General features: G+C 39.9%; 4 protein-coding genes across 9 annotated transcripts in view; 3 read left to right on the top strand and 1 right to left on the bottom strand.

Annotated features, from left to right (window-relative positions):
* Nucleotides 1–791, top strand: part of LOC117949794 (1-phosphatidylinositol 4,5-bisphosphate phosphodiesterase zeta-1-like) — a 17,716-nt gene extending 16,925 nt beyond the window's left edge. For 2 of the 3 annotated variants that reach the window (XM_034880327.1, XM_034880324.1), the window contains one exon: nucleotides 187–791. In XM_034880327.1, the coding sequence (XP_034736218.1) occupies nucleotides 187–269 (83 nt within the window). In that variant the 3' untranslated portion in view covers nucleotides 270–791. The remainder of the gene's footprint in view (nucleotides 1–186) is intronic. The other variant, XM_034880325.1, reaches the window with a different exon arrangement.
* Nucleotides 398–19,988, bottom strand: pik3c2g (phosphatidylinositol-4-phosphate 3-kinase catalytic subunit type 2 gamma). 3 transcript variants are annotated; one of them, XM_034880323.1, is made up of 34 exons: nucleotides 19,911–19,988; nucleotides 17,532–17,697; nucleotides 17,178–17,501; nucleotides 16,954–17,033; nucleotides 15,684–15,841; nucleotides 15,130–15,244; nucleotides 14,884–14,995; nucleotides 14,391–14,461; nucleotides 14,180–14,243; nucleotides 13,857–13,982; nucleotides 13,548–13,578; nucleotides 12,816–12,999; nucleotides 12,539–12,661; nucleotides 12,116–12,244; nucleotides 9,939–10,053; nucleotides 9,710–9,843; nucleotides 9,340–9,528; nucleotides 7,499–7,592; nucleotides 7,159–7,253; nucleotides 6,689–6,869; nucleotides 6,456–6,563; nucleotides 6,246–6,338; nucleotides 5,734–5,863; nucleotides 5,491–5,627; nucleotides 5,210–5,379; nucleotides 4,910–5,066; nucleotides 4,688–4,797; nucleotides 4,408–4,576; nucleotides 3,365–3,483; nucleotides 3,138–3,234; nucleotides 2,983–3,046; nucleotides 2,735–2,814; nucleotides 2,472–2,597; nucleotides 398–1,871 (listed from the first exon to the last, which is right to left on the bottom strand). In XM_034880323.1, exons 2-34 carry the CDS (start codon nucleotides 17,619–17,621, stop codon nucleotides 1,719–1,721), a joined length of 4,128 nt encoding a protein of 1,375 aa, XP_034736214.1. In that variant the 5' UTR covers nucleotides 17,622–17,697; nucleotides 19,911–19,988; the 3' UTR covers nucleotides 398–1,718. The 3 variants fall into 3 exon arrangements, with proteins under 3 accessions (XP_034736214.1, XP_034736213.1, XP_034736212.1); XM_034880322.1 differs by having other exon boundaries at nucleotides 17,178–17,697; XM_034880321.1 differs by lacking the exon at nucleotides 19,911–19,988 and adding an exon at nucleotides 18,090–18,215 and having other exon boundaries at nucleotides 17,178–17,697.
* Nucleotides 18,542–19,680, top strand: LOC117949797 (small integral membrane protein 29-like). 2 transcript variants are annotated; one of them, XM_034880330.1, is made up of 5 exons: nucleotides 18,542–18,693; nucleotides 18,826–19,102; nucleotides 19,186–19,214; nucleotides 19,303–19,405; nucleotides 19,516–19,680. In XM_034880330.1, the coding sequence occupies exons 2-5, from the start codon at nucleotides 18,956–18,958 to the stop codon at nucleotides 19,567–19,569; spliced, it is 333 nt and encodes a 110-aa protein (XP_034736221.1). In that variant the 5' UTR covers nucleotides 18,542–18,693; nucleotides 18,826–18,955; the 3' UTR covers nucleotides 19,570–19,680. The 2 variants fall into 2 exon arrangements, with proteins under 2 accessions (XP_034736221.1, XP_034736222.1); XM_034880331.1 differs by lacking the exon at nucleotides 18,542–18,693 and having other exon boundaries at nucleotides 18,709–19,102.
* On the top strand, nucleotides 19,604–20,911 carry LOC117949795 (protein Bouncer-like). The gene is made up of 2 exons (XM_034880328.1): nucleotides 19,604–20,035; nucleotides 20,186–20,911. Exons 1-2 carry the CDS (start codon nucleotides 19,932–19,934, stop codon nucleotides 20,670–20,672), a joined length of 591 nt encoding a protein of 196 aa, XP_034736219.1. The 5' UTR covers nucleotides 19,604–19,931; the 3' UTR covers nucleotides 20,673–20,911.

Here is a 20,911-nt window from a genome sequence, read left to right as displayed (position 1 = left end):
AAGAGCTAAATTACATGAGTTGACTTTGTGTGACCATCATTGTGTTTCCCTTCATTCAGCGTCAGCACAACTGAAGGTCGGCCTGTGCGCTGTGCTCGAGTTTATACATGCTTCTGCGTATTTATATGATGCTTGTGTATTTAGCGGATATATATTTCTTTTTACACCCACCTTCTGCACCTCTAGGCTACCGATGGGTGCCTCTCCGGTCCCGAGACGGATGCAGCCTGGATCCAGCCACCCTCTTCGTCTTTGTTTGGTATTCCTAAAAACAGCTCTCTATAACACACACACACACACACACACAAAACACACCTCGCCAACAGATAGAGAAGCGTGGCTGATGCATCTACAACCACAAAAATTTATAAATAAATCAAAAGCACCACTTCCTCAGATATAAATACCAGTTTTATTGTCAGAAAATAGACGTGCCTTTTTCTCTCCTGCAGAGGAGAGAAAAAAACAAAACAGAAGGCTTCAGCAAGGCTGAAAAGACACTCTGCTGGCATCACTCAAGTAGTGGAGAAATCCCTGGAGTAGGATATTAGAGTCATATCATAGAATTATTAATTGATGCAAGTGCAATTATTGTGCAAGAGTTGATCACACATAAGAAGACCCACGAGGTGCAGTAATGTTTTTGGATTAATCATATTCCAAAACAACAGATGTAATTATTCTATTAGGTCTAAAACGGATGAGTGATGCCAGGAGACATCATTCCATAAGCACTACTATGAAAAAGTAGCAGCCAGCATTTTCTTCCAAGCCTTCTTCCCTGTGAGAGACCCAGCAGAGAATAATATAAATAGCATTCACAGAGGTATACATTATTGAACCAAATCCAGTGCATTGAAGGCTATTTCTATCCATGTTCATCACTAAATCCTTTAAATAAGTATGGGTCAGCAGCCCTGTCAGGCTGCTCGTGTGTGCTTTTTCAGGGGTATTTATGTGAGCCTAAGAGTGTCTGCCTTGGCGTGTTTGCATATGCATAACTGTGATCGGCCATTGATGGATAAGACAAAGGATGGAGTGAGAAGGAGAGTGTTAACTCAGCCTCTCAGGCCAGAGTTGTCATCCTGCTCACACACTCTCCTCACCCCCCTCTCTCTCTCTCTCTCACCCTCCTGCCTCCCGCCTCCAATTCCACTGGTCAAGGACATCCAGTTGACACAGCCCAAAGGCACAAACACACTCATTCTGAGCAGGTATCAGACAGACAGCCCCTAACAGCACTACATCACATCTTCTTTAAATCTGTCACATCAACAGTGTCAACCACACACACTTACAAGGACTGTTTGAGTTAAAACAAAAAATTACAAAAACAAAAACAAAGTGCAAGGGTGATAATAAAAGTGGTTTCTTCCCCTAATCCGTTATCAAGGCCACATGCAAAAAGCTGACTAATTAGCTAATGTCCTTCATTTGATTAACATTTGAAAATAAACACAGAGGGTAAATAATGCCTCACACAGTAAACTGTCTCCTTCCCTGAGTCTTTAACTCAGTCTTGTAACGTTATCCAAATACCCCATCCACTCACAGCTCTGGAGTGAGGTTAAGTTACAGTGCACAGTACCTCTGCTCAGTTCCTCTGCTCAGATGAGTTTGTCTCATTCATTCAGTCTGAGAAATCTTTAGATTGATTCTTTCCCTCAGTGTGATTGTACCCCCTGCTGGCAGCAAGCCGACAGTGCCGCTCTCTGAGGTCAGACTGCACAGTTGCCGAGGGGAAACCAGGACTCCTTGTCAAGCAACTCCTCCACCAGTCTAATGTTGGTTGCAGCCACGAAAGTCTTCTTGCTCTTCACTGTCACTTCCAGCACCATCCCATACAGTAGTGGGACATAATTGTACTCCAGCTGTGAATAAGAGGCAGATATGTTTAGCTTTCAAACAGCTCTACATTCAGAACATCCATTCATTTGAGGACATTTCTGTTGTACAGTTTAGCTTTTATCTTAAGATTTTTTTTGCTAGCATTTGGCTCAGCAAAGGTTTCACTTTGCAAAATGAAAGATTCTAAGAGGCTGTTAAGCATTCGAGAGGCTACTAGTCAGAGTCTGCAAGGTTTAACACTCAAAGATCTGACTCGCAAAGCAGGGAGAGCAGCTTTAAACTTTGAACATTCACTCCAACTTTGTGTAATAATCACTTTTAAAAACTTTGGTGACAGCCTTTCATCTAAAGAGGTACTGTACATACAAAAAAGATAGATTAGATTATAATAAAATAGCATTAATAAATGTAATTAATGTTGAGGTTATGTTAGCTCACTGTGGCGTAATGCTGCTCTTACTGAGGTGTATTCTTTTTATCTTTAGGGATATCTTCCTTATCTAAATCAAAGGTTTAAGATAGGGTGTCTTATGATGTACAACCGTATGATGTATGATGAAAACCAAAGGATGCTGTGACTGTGCTAAATCCTGGATAGAGTGCAGGATGGATGGAAGCTGTACCAGTTCATTGAAGGTTGGATTGTCATTATTGCGGACCATCTTTGTCTTCTTCTTGTATCGCTGCTTAGGGTCCGGTCTCAAACGCATGACCACGTAGGCGTCAGGGTTAGAGCCGTTTGCTTGCTTCTGTTGAAAAAAAGAAAAAAGGACAGAAAGGACAGCCTGCACTTGAGCACACACCATAAAATATTTAAAAGCAAAAACACATTTACTATGTATGCTTTCCTCCTGTTAAATGCTACAAATAATGCGAGGAAACTCACAATGTTCTTCAGGTGTTTTACCAAGACTGAGAGCTTACAGTCAGAGTAAGAAATGTTGAGCTGGATCTGAGGACGGGCCCCTGCAATAGATCAGTGCATCAGTGCCAGTAAACCGCTGCATAACATGTGTTATACTGTGTATGGAATATCTTAAGAATTCCCTCAAGAATCAGTTTTCACATTCTCAATATTGCCTTTAGCATGACATTTTTAATACATCCCCTTATTATTAAAGAGAAGGAAATTACCTGTCATCACACTTTCTTGGACTGTGCTGGGGCCATCCAGGAACAAGCTGCACACATATTCATTCTGCAAGCAACAGCACAAGGCAGGTTTGCAAGTTAGAGTCAGGTATAACAAGATATCACAGAGAAATCAACCAGTGATGAGAGAAACTTACTCCCTTGCATGGTCCCTCAAAAAGTTCTTTCAGATATTTATTCAGCAGAGACATCTTCCTGCTCGGGGTGAAGGATATCTTAAACCACCGAGGAAACCTATAAAAGGGAGAAGGAGTAAAGACATGCATCAAATGATGCCATTATTGAGAAAAAAATAATATCAGTGTTTCTAAATAAAATCGGCATATAATGTAAGCTGTGTGTGTACATTTTTTTCTTCACTCACTGAGGCAGCATAGTTTCAATGAAGTATTTCTGAAGCTGCTTATGGATCAGCTCAAACTGCCCAAATGTCTTCTCACTGTTCAGAAAACCATCATGAATGGTTACTCTCAGGTCATAGATCTGCAAATCAAACAAAATTAGTTTACAGGGTGAATATATGTTGTTATATCATCCAGATTCTTAAACAGATGATTCCCAGCTTTAATAACGAGTGCTCTTTGGTAACTGGCTTGCAAACTTAAAATCTCTTGGAAAAGGCAGCTCAAGGGAAAGCATCCCATTGTTACAGTTTTTATGGTCCGTCTGTCTTGCGTTAGGAACATTAGATGTATACAAGTGAATAAAATTGTAAAAGGTAAGCCAGGAATTTTTAACAATTTGTTTTTGGACCTGTGCCAATATTTTTGAAAACTAACCCCAGATCTCAAGTTGGTAATTGCCATCTATGACCTTTTACATTACAGAACGCAATCCTAACCAATAACTTCTTTAACTTAGTTTAACAGTTCACTATTTCCTCCGTTTAATGTTTGAGTTTACATAATATAGAATGTGGGTAATAATGAATGTGTGTGCTTATACTGTGCTAATAAAACAACCACTACTAGCACTTAGAAGCAGTGAAAATTAAGAGATCCCAAATTCTTATATCAAACGTTAACTGATCAACTGGGCCAACTCTGCCTCCAAACAGTTAAAAACAGTTAACCTGACGTCAAGACGCCTAATCTGATTAAACAGCAGTGAAATGCCAACAAACGTCAGTAACACTCCTCACTTGACTCAGGGGAGTAAGGGAAAGACTTTCCAAACAAAGCGAAACAGCAGACCCAACACAGTCAGATGGGTGTCAGGGGTTATTCCTCTTAAAACAAAAATGTGTGAATCTGCTGCCAGTTCCATGTGTTTCAGCTCCCCTAGCTATTCAGATCGAACACAAAGCTATGTAGTGCAAATGGCATCAATTCTCAGTGGCATTTCATTTTGTAAATCAACACTGTGGCCATCATTTTCTGTCTGAATAACCACAGCATGCAGCCTCACCACATCTTTTCCCCTGACGGTGTATCCCTGGATGACGGCTTCTTGGATGTTGGTGCTGGGAGCGGGGATGCTTTCCCGGATTCGTGGTTCTTGTTTCTTCCCTTGGGCCATGCTGTGTGTCAGGAAGTTAAACTTGACTGCAACACAGCCCATGCTTTCCTTGATCTTCCTACATCAGGAGGGATTCAAACTGTTACTAGTCAGAGTAATGGAGCGACAAAAAACAAATATGGAACATTTTGTAGAATCTTTTCAGTATTTGTGTTGTTCATTCAATTACTTTGTAAAGTAGGATGTGGCCTCCAGGTCTGTGTCATGAGGTCTGAGGTTTCTCTGGACATACAGCAGGTCATTAGCGTCCTTCAGTTCTGGCATTCTTGCACTTAGCATCTAGAAACCACATACACATCATTGACAAAAAGGTGTATTATGTAATATTATCTATTCTCAGATATAGCTAGGAGATTGTTACCATGATGATGTTATTTAGTAAAGGTCTTACCAGCTCCAACAAGCTGAGTATCAATGCAGAGCGCTCTCTGATTAGGTTGTAGGCTTCACAGCAGAGCTCTACGAAGCGATGCAAGCGCTGAGGCTTCTGCCCCCCGCCTGTGATGAAGTGCTGCATCTCGGATGTAAAGACGAACGGAGATCGATCCCTGTGATTGCAACAACAACAAAAAGAGCAGGGGAAGGCTCTTGTTCATTCACTTTATTTATCTTTGACTTTATAACCTTTCTGCATTTTCTTGCTGCCACTCTTACACTTTCCAAAAGAATGCTTGGCTTTTTATTTACTTGCCTTTTAAAGCTTCCGAACTTCTGTGCATTGCCCATAATCTTGCCAAAGTCAATGTGAAACATGTGTCCACTGTGTCTCAACATGATGTTGTCATTGTGGCGGTCGCAGATCCCCAGGATGAAGGTGGCCACACACCACCCTGCACACGAGTGGATGAAGTTCATAACAGCCTGCACATACACAGCAGCAGGGTGTTACGCAATGCAGAAAGCAAAAACAAATCAAGTGTCTGGTAAAGCATGCAGTAATGGTTAAGTCATGAAAGATGTAGTGGTTGTGACCTTCTCATAGTCCTCCTTAGTTTTGTTCCACATGTGGAACCATTTCTCTAATGTGTCTTCTCGAAGGGTGCCACCCAGACCCCACTCCTGATGAATCTCGCCCAGGGTCACTGCCTCTGGAACCACTTCCACCAGGCCTGGCGATCACATAGAATATACGTGGAAAAAACATAAATTCACAGCCGCAGAGATATAAGGCAAAGGGAAATATTATTGTGCGTTCAAAAACACAAATAAACCAACCCTGAGCTCGCCCTGTAGAAAGACACCTGTAGGTGATCATTCGCAGGTCCAGCCCGCGCTGGAGCCACACCCTGTCCATCACACGGACTATCTGAAGTACCAGCATGTCCTGACGCAGGTTATCTCCTGTCTGGACAACACATTTAACTGAGAGATGAAAACGGTTTACTAAAATTCTTTTTTTTTTGACCCAGCAAGACAGTCTTTGTGGCAAGTCACAAGCATCCCCTTTGTGTTGAGCCATTGTTCAAGCTACAGTGGCATTATATAATGATGGGGAATAAATTAGGCTAACAACCAAATCTCACAAATGTGCATGTCCTCATGAACACATGACATTCATCAGGCTCAAACACACAATTTATGACGTGTTTTTACAGTTAAGAGAGTTTGGTAAATCTGATTTGTTAACTCGTACAAGCAAACTTTAAAGACAAAAGTCAGAAAATGTTTGGATAAGAAAATTTAATTTGTTTTTGAATGATGCCTAGTGTGGATATATCATTACAAACCTTGCATATGACACTAATGTTCTTGGCCAGGGGGTCAGAGCAGATAAATGAGATCCCCAGAGGGGCAGCATTGGAGTTGTGGAACTTACACGCCTGTAGGTAACATAACAAAAAGGAATAAACACTACTCCGAAATAGTATACAACTGTGTGTGTGTATTATATTTCAGTCATGACATAAAAGGTGTAATTTGTTGTGTAATGTTCTTACATCCACGTCCACTGCCTTCACACGGACTGCAGGATCCAGTGGCAGACAGCAGCTGATCCCATCTCTGAAGAACTCATCAATCTTCCCCTTTTCTTTGTTCAAAACAGTCTGCAGAGAAACACATGAAATTAAAGAGCTAACAAACGAAATAAATGACAATGAAGCATGATGACCCAGTGAGCGAGTAAGTGAGTAAATGAATAAATGGGTAGATAATAAATGTGTTTACAGACCTTACGTCGAGCCTTATCGGCAGTGCAAACCTTCTCAGCCACTTGCACAAGCACAGACACCAGGCGGGTTTCATGCTCCAGCTCCTGCCTCAGTGCCCGGCCACAACAGTGGCGCAGGGCAGCCTGAACTTTACTGAACCAGCTCTGGTAGTAAGGGTCAGTGTGAGCATCCTCTAGCAGCCTGCCAGAATGTAAAAGATGAATGAATGATACAACTTTACTGTACATAATGAAGCGAAATACTGAGCATCTAAACAATGAAAAAACTAAAATATCAAAGCATTTTGCATAGTGATTTTATCGCACATTTATTCCTATTTGCCACATTACAGCTGAATACATCATCGCAAGTACATTTTCTTTGTAAAACTAAAGATTTAATTTCACTTTTATTAGGTTAACATTTTCACTTGAATGAAACATTAATGGTGTTTATTCATTCCCTCAGTTTGATGTCTGACTCTGCTTACCAGTAGAGTTGCTGAGCCATCCGTATGCTCTTCAGTGATCTCTCCAACAGCAGCATCACCAGCGGTCCATCCAACTCCCACTCACTCTTCAGAGCCTACAGCACAGGATGAATGATCAACTACCACCAAACCACTGAGGGTTCTACAGAGCGTGCTAACTATTCTCATATTTAAAATCTGATGGCTTAAACCAATTAAACACTGGCTTGGTCTTGAAATACTGACCTCTAAAGACACAAACACAGAAAGGATGATGAGGAGATAAATGTGAGGTCTACAAAATGTTTATTGTATTTTGTCACTCAAAAGTGTGTACAATGATAGTGTTGCATGTGCTTACCTGAACCAACTGTGGCAGAAAAACCTCCAGCTCGCCATCTGGTATCTGTTCAAAATAATGAACCGCAGCCCTCCGCACAGTCTGATCATGAAAACTGAAAAAGATATAGAAAGTCACCAAACAAGACTGTTGGAAGCCTGACTCATGGTTGTGATTACAAATTTGATTTTGGCCCCCGGGGGTCTGTTTCAGAAAGCAGGATTAGTGAGAACTCTGAGTTTGTTAACCTTGAGATGAGGTAAACTCTGGGTTTCTGTTTCAGAAAGGGAGGTTAATCAAACCTGAGAGAGGGGGGTAACTCTAGCCCATGTCAGAAAGAGAGGTAGCTTAACCCCAGTCAGTTACTGTGGTAACTGAGTCTGTGAACCTAACCTGGTTGGGAGCAGGTTTTCTTCAATAAAACTCTAGTTTCTCTCAGTCTCCAACCTCTGACACAGTGCTCTTTCATATCCTCATTCATTCAATCAGTCTGTATCAGGGGCATCCATCAGTCTTTACTAATGATATTATACTTGGGATTAAACATAAAATTACTTCACTATATTGGAACTTATTCTACACATTAAATCGAGCAGCAATTTTTTTTCCAATGCCAATTCTAGCTCTTCTGCAGCCACATTCAAAGAATTATTAAGAAAATGTCCAAGATAATACAACAGAGCATCATACAATCCATGAGTGTTTAACCCTTGGGCTGTCTTCCTGTCAAAATTGAAAATCAACACTTTTGTTGAAACTTTTTATTGATGTTTAACTTTTTATGTTTTTGTCCCTTTTTTCTTACGATGCTTTTTTCCAATGTTTGTCACTTGTTTGATGTTACGTAACACCAACGTACCTTTAGTTTTAAAGTTATATTTGGAATTTATGGTCAATAAACCTCAATTATAAAAAATGATACCTAATGTTTGAGTTAGAAAAGTAGAATTTAGGAATTACTTCTAGACTAAAATTAAAGGAATGTATGTTGATGGATAATCACCGACTGGTTACGTCAACTTTTACTCAATTCTATTTTGAAAACCTCTTCAATTTATTATTCTCCAAATGCTTAAAAATTGAATAAGACGTGTGGAATCAATCATGTTATTTTGGGTAGTTAAAAAGAACACTGATATAAGAAAACGGGTCAATTTGCTCCGAGGACAACATGAGGCTAAAGACATTAGCTAATACACATACTGTTTTATGCTTTAGTGGTATTTAAACACTAAGATGATTGTTGAGTGTGACGTGCAAAGAGTGCATCTGCTCCATAAACTGAAGTCTTTTCACTGAAATTTATTATTATACATCATATTTGAGAGACTTTCCACTTTATAATCTATCTGTTCCAGAGACAATTAGTGAAGGACAGAAGCAGCAACAGGAATCTGATCTCTTTTGTGGAAATAAATGAGAATATTAAACCTACCTGGTCACATTCTGCTGTCTTAAGGACGTACTGTTGCTATGCTCTACCTGCCTGTAAAGCTGATCAGCCTTTATCCCCTTTCAGCTTTCTCTGTTATTTATAGTTCATTTTTATGCTCTTGGTCAGTTTCATTTCTTCAGTCTGTTTTAAGACATTTTGGGACATTTATTAATGTATTTAACACTAATTCAACATATTATTTTAGCTCTGTGATTAACAGCGTTTTTTCTTTCCTCACACTTTTCTTTACAAGTTGCTGATGTCCGACTGCAATGATGGCATGGTTTGTGTGTACCAAAAATACATTACCAAAAACATCTAAACAAGCTTTTCTCCTTGTGTTGTACACTATACATTTCTGCTGTTCCTTGCAGCTTTGCATCATGATTATGTCCATGTTTCTGTACGTGAACCAAGTGTAAACTACCTGTCACTGAGCAGGAAGAGGGCCTCCTCAGGTAGATGGATTGGCCAGTTCTCTACAACAGTATAGATTTCTGTCAAGTTCTCAGGCTGCCACTGGGGGGCTCCACCCAGCAGCAGGTGGAGGAACGTGCAACCTTTGTCACTGCAGTGACGCTTACTCCAGAGGAAAGCCTTCTCATTTTTAGTTAGACTGGAGGAGGAGAGAACATTTCAGTTGTTTCGGGGTACACACACAGCAAGAGAAAACAATTGAATCAAAATCTCCTTTTAGAAATGAAAAACTATGTATGTCCAAAAATTTGAAACTTTGAATGCAGCACATATACATGTACAGTAATTCATAATCTAATGTGTTATTTTCTTCTACTCACAAGCAGAGACAGTGCTTCTTAGAGACTTCCAACATTTTCTTTTGCAATTCCTCACATGGCTGAGTAAATATGATTGAACCGGGGAGGGCGATGGGCCTCTGATACTTCCACTCAAAATTATCTTGAAATTCCAGCTGGTGAAAGGTGGTAGGATAAATGACTGAGCAGGAAATGTGGTGTCTTTTTGTGTTTTGGTCAACAGGAGGCAGGCCCGTTGAGTGTTACTAACCTGCAGTATTACCCCGACAGCTTGTCTGTGGCTGTCAAACAGGGCAGGGGAGGGAGGAGCAGGCAGCTCGGCCAGCGTAGACATACTGAGCAGAACGGTGCCCATTACCAGAGTCCTAGACACACAAAGTGCACATGCTATGTTCCAGTAATTATAACATTACCAATGTTATACCAAGTTGAGGAAATGTACATGAAGTACTGTACAAGAAAATATATTAAAAGTCATAACATTTATTTGAATGAATATAGCACTTAAAAGTAGAACGTGTTGATATGAAAAATCTAATTACTCTTTAAAAAGGTCCCATGGCTTGAAAATTTCACTTCATGAGATTTTTTAACATTAATATGCATTCTCCCACTACAGACTCAGAAATGGCACATACTAAGGAAAGCTCATTGTGAGACTGTCTCTAGTGGCTGTAATTCTGTATCAAGGCTGAATTTTGAGAAAGAGACTACAGATATGGCATTGGGGGGACCACTAAGGTCTATATAAAAGCATCCAAAGAGCACCAGGTCCTGGGACTTGTAATGGGAAAATTCATTTAAGCATGATTTCATATATCCTTCTGTACTATTCATACAATCATATTTATAATATTCATTACTACGCTTTTGTGGTAAATTACTTCATTTCATTCATTTTTGCATGTGTCCTTCCTGAAGCAGAGTCGACAGATGTTGCTAAATTACCCGCTGAAGGCCGGTGCCCTGTAGTCTGTCCAGAGCTATGTTTATCGATAAGGGGGTCAGAGCTGGGACATTTTCTAACTGTGTGTGACCAAACACCAAGTTGTCTTTCCTCCACACCTGCCCTCCCTGGGCTCTCAGTTATTGAGTTTGTAGATAATTTCAACTTTAAAATTACAAATGTTATTGATGCCATAGCTCCCACTAAGGATAAAGTGGTCTCTGGTAAGAAAGGATCTCCATGGAGAAATCTCCTACTGGTGAGAACAGAAAAAAAGAGTGGCGAAAAGCTAAACAAAGGTGGCGAAAAACAAAACTCCTGGTCCATTATAACACCACATAAAGAGAGACTTCACATTTATTATTTAGAACTGAGGAATGCAAGGACGTCCTTCTTCTCTGACATTATCTCTAGAAACAATATTAATTCACATGCTTTGTTTGCCACTGTTTATAGGTTAACAAACCATCCGGTACCAGTAGCATCTGAACTTTTATCTACCAAGGCCTGCAATAACTTTGCCTCCTCCTTCAAAGACAAAATTCAGAAGATTAGACAACATCTGAAAACCAAAGACGATAAGATTGCTTAGATTAGGATTGTTACCAAACAAGGTCTCCTCTTGCTAGGGAAAGGTAGTATAAGACTGTGATGTTTCTGTTTAACACGGTTACTGCTGTTAACTCTGTGAAACTGTTTTGCCAATTATACTTTGCAAAGTGTAAATAAAATTCACCAATGTCCAACTCAGTACTTTTGCTCAGCTGTCTTTATTTTGTTTCAATAAAAGTCTAACTTCAAAACTTTTCCTCTCCTGCTATACAGAAAACTTCCCCAACAACCTTTAAACACATAAGCCATTAATTCAGTGAACAACAAAATAAGATAGGCAACACTTGGCAATTCTTAAGGCAGGAATAACATTGCCCTTTTTAGTTTTAAGTCTTCATAACATTCAAGGGGCCTGAGCTGTGCTCTACTTGACAAAGAAGTATGATTAGGATATATAGGAACAAATACAGAGACCATAAATAAAATAAATGTTTCTCTATAGATGTTTTGTGCTAAAAAAGGAGAGTTGCAGCAGTTAAATTAATTAATAAGTGTAAAAGATAAAAGTGACTGGAATTTTAATGCATTTCTCTTTTTTAAACATCATTTGAAAAACTTAAAAAGGGCACTTACAAAAAGCAGACTCTTAGTAGTTCCATCAAGTCATTTTATAGTCACCATATTTCCTCGACACCCTCCAATCATGTATGGCCATGACTTGTGTCTCACAATAAGTAGTCCGTATAAACATTTAGTACTCATTCAGCGTGCATCTAACAGCGCTGAGTTGCAATCAGGAATTTAACTCCCTCTGCTTCCCTAGCCTCTTCCTGTTTTATCATTTACAAATATGAATTTGGAATTTTAAACTAGTCCAAAAGTGAATACAAACACTTAACAAGATGGTTTAAACGTCATGGTCAACCTACCTGTCGCTGTAAAGAGGTAGTACAGCCCAGCCTAAAAGCTCAAGGCCCTTTCCTCGCTTGGAGCCCTTGAGGCAAAATGTCAACATGCACTCATATGGCAGCTGATTTACTGGAACAGGGAACACCATCCTAAAATCAAAAACATACAGTCACAATCATTTGCTTTTCATTTTTCTCAGTCATCCATTTATTTACGTTATTTCTTAAATCATTTCACTTACCATTCTTTCTTCATAATTTTTGCTTCTACTCTAAATCTGCACTGAAATGAACTGATAAGGATTCTTATAGCACACACACAAAAAGGGCCTGGATCAGATTGTCAATTATGGAAGCAACGATAGTAAGTAAGTCTGACAATGTTGTACTGTGTGAATGAGGAAGTTGAATGTGATAAAATAACCTACAAGATGTTACGCTTACATGCGGTTACACTGGATCTTGTTTCCGTATGACAAGGCGGTGCTGATATTTTCAGAAATTCCTGTGTCACTGAGCTTCATTCCTCCGTATGTCAACTCACAGGAAACAGAGAAGCACTCATAACTAAAAATAATGGAGGAAAGAGAAAGCAATACAACACATTGTTCTTTAAAAAGGGATGTGTTATCAACATTTGTAGCTTTGTGGACTTATTTGTGTATCAGTGCTGCATGTGTGTACAAACACATATCATATGCGACTATAAATGCACACATACTTGTTCATCCAGGTGGGTTGTAGTTGGTACAGAGCGGAAACTTTGAATTGGAGGATTTCACGGTTGTCATCAACATCAAGTATTTGCAGGTTTCTGGGTAGCTCCTGACTTCTGAAGTCTGACTGGAAGTTGTCAAAAAAGATCTGCAGCACTTTCTGCAGCGCACTGTGGAGCATGAGCATGGCTGAAACACAGAATAAAACATAAGTTTAGATAGAAATGTGTTAACATACCAAACAGGTAACACTTAACTTTAACCTTTCCTATTTAGCATTAACAAGTAGTACAGAAACATTTAATAAATAGTCTATAACATTTAATAAATATTTATGTAGTTATAAGCAGACAGCAAGACAATTTTAAGTGTTTAATGTACAGTATTTGTCAACAAGTACCTCTAACTCTTCCTATAAAGGCATATTTTATATTATTATATTATTACTGTTTATTCTCGTTCAATATCTGTTAATACACCAGCCTCCTCTTATGGGTGGCCACAGGAGGAGTTATATCTGTTAACAAATATGTCAAACACTTATATTTATTTACATCTACATTACATTGCGTTATGGCCTGACCCATTTATTACATTTTTCATATTTGAGGGCACTCACACAGTCGGTATTTCACACTCAAAGACAAACAAATGTGTGACCCAGTTTCTTTATTAAATAAAAAGGGCGGAATAATCCACACACCCACACCCAGTATAATTGACTAACAGCTCCTCACCAGTTTCACATTCAGACATCTCGTCATGACTCTGTAAAAAAGATAAGGAAAAAAAGATTTGTATTGTTCAGAGGAATGAGTTTTCCGTCACAACACAGTTTGGTGCACTGCAGTTTTACAATACCAGAGGTATGGTAAAGTAAAAAAAAAAAAAAAGAATACACAGCATTACCTTTAAAAAAAGAAAGAAAGAAAAAGCATTCAAATGTGATAACACAGTACAACGGCAAATGGCTCAGCACTGTATGCTTATTCTGAATATGGCCCTTTATCACATGAGGAATTTTACAAATATATGTGATATCCTACCAGAGGTATGGGATTGATTCTGTTTAGCCTGCCAATGGTGTCCTCCAGCTCCTTACACGACAGCCCACACAGAAGATTGCTGATGGTACGAACACGGCCAACAAGCACTTCAACGTTTGTCCCAGACTGCAGACACGAGATCAGACCCAAGTAAGAACAATAGCAGAAAGTCATCTAAGGATACATCACTCCTACTGGTACATCGGAGTTATCCTGAGGTTGTGAACCCCAATTACAATAAATGCAAAGAATCCCAATCAAATACTGTTGGATATGTGGATGAGAGAAATAAATATCACACTGGTTATCCTCTCCTCACTGACCTTATTTCTCATCAGCTCTGTCACCTCTATGTTGTAACTAGTGAGCACATTCTGCAGGCTCAACCTGAGAGAACAAAAAATTAAAACACATTCTTTCCTTTGGTTTTCTACAAACAGACACTGGTTGACATATGACACTCTGAACTTTTGTTGTTGCTGTTGTTGTTCTTATTGAAGCCATTTCACAAAGCTAAGGTGGAATGCATCTTACTTGCAGGTGTTGAAAACACAGACAGGACGCAGGAACTGGTATAGCTGGCATGTGGCTCGGTCGTCCTCCCCCTCAGAGAAGAAAACATAGGTTAAAATACTGATTGATGCATAGGATTGCGGCAGCATATTGAGTAGTGTTTTTTAATAACTACATAATCTCATTTAATTTATATAAAGCATGTACGGCCATTAAATGGCAGTAGGTTATCACCATAAATAGGGACACGTCATAAAGACACGTCAGGTTCAACTTTATTCTATTTATGGCTGCTAATTGTGGCTGCTAAATGCCATCAGCCATGATGTAGTGTGTAAACAGACCAAAGTCAAGAACACAGGGTGGAGGTTTTTTTACAGCCACCATATACCTGATAATAACAAGCTGGCAAAGGTCCAAGCACAGGCCTTTCAATACTGAATATAGGCCACCCCTTCTTGGTAAATAACGTACACTGCAGGTGGGAACAGAGAAGGAGTTTGAACTGACTTACATCTCTGCCCAGACGATGTTTGAGGTTGTTCACGTGGAGCAGCCGGACCGGGACTACTAGTTTAAACTTGTAGTAGATCTGAATAGTCTCGTGCATACCCAGCAGCTCTTCACTAAAGAGAGAGATCACCAAATTAAACAATAAATGTGGAAAGACTCCATGTTTGATAAGAACATTATAGGACTAGAACCTCACAGCTCGTGATAAATGTAAAGGTAAATGTTCATTTCTGGATTAGTGACTTACTTTTGGAGATACTCATCAGAGTCGCACAATTTCAAATAATGTTGCCCACTTGTGCTGGGAGGTCGGTCCAGCAGCTGGAAGATTTCATCGATTAGACTCTTCACTGTCCTGTTCACTGAATAAAAGATTAGAGTTCAGAGTCTTAACACTTCTGCCAACATCTGCAGTGACTGAAGAATGAGCGACAATGTCCTCTGAGACTTTAGTGCATAACAAACATGCATTGGGGGAGTATTTCCCTTTTCTGCTAGTTAATACTCTATTCCACTACATTTATCTGACAGCTGAAGTACACACAAACCATATGATGAATTTATAAAGAATGATGCTTTACTATATCAAAAGGAGATCAAAGGCCTCCACACAGGTTTTTTAGTTGTGCAGAATTTTATATTGTATAAGGGGCCATAATACGTTATTTTGCATATATATATATATACACCTGATTATTCATGTTATTATTTTTAGGTGTGACATCATCAAATGAAAGAAAGCCTTCTAAACTACAGTGATTGTAAGTATTTTGACTGTGGTACAGTGTTGGTTAATCTTACCTGTGGTGGAGAAGGGGATCTGGAGATTGTCCCACTCCGTGGCCACGCTGACAGTCACCTCCACCTGCTGCAGCAGCGCAGGGTGGATTTGTAACACTCGACTCCATACCACACCTGAGTTATAAACGCTGTCTGTGTGCCTGTACCGTGATATTAGCCTGCCAGAGGTAAAGAACAGGTTGCCAGAGAGAAAAAGCAAATATGATGACAGACATGTTCTTTATCTAAAATCCATATGAATACGATTCGTTTCAGCTCACAGACGGCACAAAAACACTAGTTGAAAATAAGAAAAGAAATCTTCACATTTCTGTCAGTATATTAAAATAAATCACATAAAAAGAAGAATCTGGGAAAAGTCACATGGAGATTTTGAAGCAACTACAACTTCAACTCCAGCAATAAAAAAACTTTACAAACTTTAACATCCCGTAATGTTTTTTGTTTTATCCATCATTTACTGTGTCATTTTGGGAGACATTTTAAACAAATTAATTTCATATTTATCTAATGTAAATGCCAAACAGATAATTGAAAAATAAGTTTAAAAATTACCTACTTTAAAAAGGTCCCATGGCATAAAATTTCACTTTATGAGTTCCCCCAGCCTGCCTATGGTCCCCCAGGGGATACAAATGTTGATAGGTGAAAACTGAGCCCTGGGTATTCTGCTCTGCATTTGAGAAAATGAAAGCTCAGAGGGGCTAATCTGGAACCTTGCTCCTTATGAGGTCATAAGGGGTTACCTCCCTTTCTTGACTTTGCCCGCCCAGAGAATGTGTCCCATCCATGAGAAAGAGACATCATGGCTTTCAACAAGCAAAGTGGCAGTTGGACAGCCTCCATCTTAGCTACAGACTCATAAATGGCACATACTAAGGAAAGCTCTTTGTTGGACTGGCTCTAGTGTCTGTAACTCTTTTTTTTTAAGATTATTTTTTGGGTTATTTTAGGCCTTTATTTAACGGGACAGATGAAGACATGAAAGGGGACAGAGAGTGGGAATGACATGCAGCAAAGGGCCACAGGTCGGAGTCAAACCCAGGCCCGCTGCGTCAAGGAGTAAACTTCTATATATGGGTGCCTCCTCTACCAACTGAGCTATCTGGGCGCCCGTAGTGGCTGTAATTCTGCACCAAGGCTGAATTTTGGGAAAGAGACTTCAGATAGGGTATAAGGGGTCCACTAAAGGTCTATATAAAAATCATCCAAAGAGTACCATGTCATGGGACCTTTAAGTATATAGAAACTAATTTGTATGCTCACTCACTTGGAAGTTGCTGCACAAAAAGAAGCCGGCCTCTTGGTGCTGCCTTGTGGAGTGTCTGTTAGTGCGATGGTCCACGGGTCCTATGATGTGAAGAAAAAAAAAAGACATTTTACACACTGATGCCTTTACTCTGATTTTGCCAATTTTTAATTTGGGTCATTTGATATAATCACAAGGGGAGTTTTTTTGTCTTCACCCAGAGAGAAACTACAAGAGATACTCACATAAGTGTCTATTTCTGTCTTGGAACGATTAAGTTTGTGAGCGGGCTCAGGGAGGTCACAGGAAAGATGTCTATTGATGTTGCGGAGGGGTATTTGTGTCCTGGGAGGGACAGGAGGGGGTGCTTGGCCTTGTCTACATGGTAAGCATGCACTAGGAAACCTGGTTCTGGATAAAGGGAGAGGGTGACGCACTGGGGGAAGCCCATTTGGGCTTTGGTGCTCTGTATCCCCAGGTCCTCCTCCTCCATCACCCCGGATGCCTGGGGGGTTGGGTTGGGGTATGGTCCCAGTCAAGGTGGACTCATACAGGTGAGTCTCATCATCTTCAGGAAAGACTTCATAAAAGTGCATTCGGGCTACATCCTCAGTGAGAGACATTGGTAGGTCAACGACGCTTGCATCTTGTCCCTGGGTTGTTCCATTTCGCTTTTGATAGAGATCCATCACATTATAGGAAGTCGTACAAGTCCTCCTGTTTCACGCTCAACGTCCTCACTTCATAGCACAGCAGAATACAGGACTACGTGGAATTAAAACAATAATGAAAAACTGAATTTGGAATTAGTCACATATACGTGACGTGTTTCAGACAGGGCAGGTAGGCTGTTTTATGACCGCAGTCTAACTGAACCTGCGGGTTAACGCTAATTATTAACAAGCTTTCAAATCTTAATAGGAAATCTACCGGTGCGCGCCACTTCATCTATGGCACACTAAAGTCTTCAACTATAAGACCATCCTCATTGCATGAGTTAAATATTAAAACTCCGTTCGCTCAAAACTTTATCATTTAATACAAAAAAACTTGTCACATTATAAGGATCTCACACATAATAACAGTTGCGAACTTTAGATGAGCTCAAAATACCAAACGTATTAAAAGTAATTGTGAGCTTTTTGTTGGCAACTTACCATCAAAGCTGTGTTAACTCTGTCGCTGTAAACCTATCCTGTGTTGACGGCGTGTGCCTGACTGAAGCCATGCTCAGCTAGTCGGACCTGTACAACATTTGGAAAGCTTCCTATCAGTGTCCCCTCCCATTGTCCCCTCCCCTCCCACTGTCCCCTCCCCTCGTCCCTCTTCTGCAACCCACAACAACTTTCCCTCTGCTGGACGAAAAAGAACATCACATGTGTGTATCACTGTGGTTGTTGACGTAAATTAGTTTTAAAATCAAATATACAAAACAATCCAGATACATTTAAAATTATTTAATTATAAGCACAATTTTGACCCTTTTTAAAGCTATTAACACATTATTCTCTATTCATACCGCTGTGCAGTAATTATCACAGTACTGTAAAAAAAAGAAAAAGAAAATTAAAGTGAACTTGTAATGTATCTACTATGCAAATCTAGCAATTTCAACTAAACAATGACATCACATCCACTCCTAACTCAGGAATGTCATTGAGCTGGTTGAGGAATGTCAGCACTGTGTTCTACTACGAAGTGTGAGATAAAAGTAGCAAGAAAGAATTAGATTGTTTGCGAGCTCTACATATGACAAATAAGGTAAGATTGAATCACTCAGGGTTGTTTGTACTATCATCAACTTCCTAGGTACTTTTATTTGAACGTGTCCTACGTAGTGATTGCGGGTTGACACCTCTTTGTAAACTGTGTGTGCTGTTTGAATCTCTTTAGCCATAATTAGGAGTCTTCCAGTTGTGGAGAAACATGGACTTTCAGTGAGAGTGACAGCAGTGGCACTCCATTGAATGTGTCACAAAGGTGTCAGCTGAGGTGCACGCAGCAGAGGGGTGTTCTGTACAGTATGAGGGAGGAGATTGAGCAGAAAGAAATGCATTTCAACACCACAACTCCCCACATTTCACCCCCAAACCACAAATCTGGATTTCCTGGTTACTATGCACCGCTTCCCTTTGTACTACTCATACTGATTGGATGTGTTCTGGCAATGGTAAGAACAGTTCTGCATCTTTAATTTCACATGACTGCATCATATAGATTTATCTTCTAAGTTTTTGTTTTGCTTCTCTTCAGGTTGTTTACATCAGGAGGAGGAGGTCAAGGTAAGGTGGATTCTGTGGTTTAAGCATCACTTTCAGATCAATTTGGTATCTTTAATGTTTGATTTTTCTTTTTCATACTTTGATACAGACTAGGTGAGCTGCGCCATAGGATGATTCCTCTGTACAGCTATGATGCCGCAGAGGAAGAAGAAGAGTGGGAGGACTCTGGCAGGGAAGAGGAGGAGCTGAATGTAAGCAAAAAACGCTAAAACTTCACTAACCACATATTTCAATTTTCTATCATATACACACGGCTGGTAATGAACCTTTTAGATTATCAAGCCCTTGTTTTTTCTTGCAGGAACCGTTGTATAAGGAGGGAAAGCTCTTCTTTTCATCCGTCTATGGAACATGAACAGAAAATCAAGAAAGAAAAAACAATGTGGCCAAATTACAGGAAGATTTCTCCATTTCTATTTTGTGTTGCAGATGCTTTACATATACAGACCGGACTCTGAATAATAAACACATCCTTCAACAGCTATAGCATCACATGAACTGATTTATTTTTTTCCCTCATGACATGTCTCTTTTGCTTTAGTTGAGACTTTACAGTGTTTTGAAGGATACAGCAATGTGTTATTTTTGAGAAATTACCTGGAAGCTAGAATCCAATTTAAAACATTTTTATTTTGCGTGTGTATTTCTAAAATTGTAATTTTTTTGATTAGGCTCAAAAAGGCTTTAAAGACACACCTGCTTCTGCTTGGTAATCAGATGGTTTGCTGGGTTGGTGTTTGGAGGATCCTCAGGTTGACAAATCTTCACACAGTCCGTTTTCTTTTAACATACAGGAATATGGCATCACAAAGAAAAAGCAGGTGAACATTGTAACCTAAACAAACAATTGAAACCCATAAAACCTAACTGATTAATGTGTATAATTATGTGAAAGTGTTTGAATTTATATTATATGAAAATGGTTCCTGTCTGCATCCTCTCTCTATACTCTGTGTGTGGATTTACATTAGTCTGGAGGCCCATCTGTTGGGACCACGCTGGTTACTGACCTCCATCCTGTCGGCCACAGCTCTGGTCCTCCCCGCCCTGAGTCTGGACAGCCTGCTGTGTCACTACTGTCCTCTGCAACACAAAGGCATGTCCTGCCCCAAAATCATCAGCCAGTGTCTGCCAGATCAGCGCTGTTCCAGCTCCAAAGGCCGCTACGGCTCCCTCCACATCCTGTCGGCTCAGGGCTGCGTGGACCCCGAACTCTGTGGCTCCCATGAAATCACCTCTTATCGGGGGGTCAAGTACAACGTCAGCCACACCTGCTGCTGCAAAGATGAATGCAACGGCCAGCCAAAGTCTGACACCAAACTGAAGATGCTAATGGGGATAATCACAGACAAAATAGATTACACTAATGTCACCAAAGTTCTTAGAGAGGATCCCTGGGATTCATGTGCAAATTACACATTGTCAAAGAACCCCAAATTACCTGCCACCGCATCATAGAAGTGCTTAAATAAGCCTTGGGATAGGTCTGTTAGCCATAGACACTAACCTAAGCCTCCAAAGGGCATTTGATCAAATGATTGTGAGTATTGGTATTTTTGCTAAATGAATGTAAAAGTGTTTAACTTTAGAGAGAAAAAGGTGGACTTGTCAGCCATCCTTTTGGTATAAAGAGTAAATGCTGCCATTGTTTCTGTGGTTATTGATGAATGCAGCAAAATAAAAGCACCATGATTAAG

The sequence above is a fragment of the Etheostoma cragini genome, chromosome 8 (assembly GCF_013103735.1).
Source record: "Etheostoma cragini isolate CJK2018 chromosome 8, CSU_Ecrag_1.0, whole genome shotgun sequence".
NCBI lineage: Eukaryota > Metazoa > Chordata > Actinopteri > Perciformes > Percidae > Etheostoma > Etheostoma cragini.
This window is presented reverse-complemented; position numbering and strand designations above follow the sequence as displayed.

Coding starts and splice junctions, on each gene's coding strand:
- pik3c2g (XM_034880322.1), bottom strand. CDS start 17,621: ATGGATCTCTATCAAAAGCGAAATGGAACAACCCAGGGACAAGATGCA. Junction 7,593..9,339: donor CTCTTCCTGCTCAGTGACAG/GTAGTTTACACT, acceptor TATCTTTTTCAG/TTTTCATGATCAGACTGTGC. Junction 2,815..2,982: donor CCAAGAAAGTGTGATGACAG/GTAATTTCCTTC, acceptor GATCTATTGCAG/GGGCCCGTCCTCAGATCCAG.
- LOC117949797 (XM_034880330.1), top strand. CDS start 18,956: ATGAGGGAGGAGATTGAGCAGAAAGAAATGCATTTCAACACCACAACT. Junction 19,103..19,185: donor TTGGATGTGTTCTGGCAATG/GTAAGAACAGTT, acceptor GCTTCTCTTCAG/GTTGTTTACATCAGGAGGAG. Junction 19,406..19,515: donor GGGAAGAGGAGGAGCTGAAT/GTAAGCAAAAAA, acceptor TTTTTCTTGCAG/GAACCGTTGTATAAGGAGGG.
- LOC117949795 (XM_034880328.1), top strand. CDS start 19,932: ATGGTTTGCTGGGTTGGTGTTTGGAGGATCCTCAGGTTGACAAATCTT. Junction 20,036..20,185: donor GCATCACAAAGAAAAAGCAG/GTGAACATTGTA, acceptor GATTTACATTAG/TCTGGAGGCCCATCTGTTGG.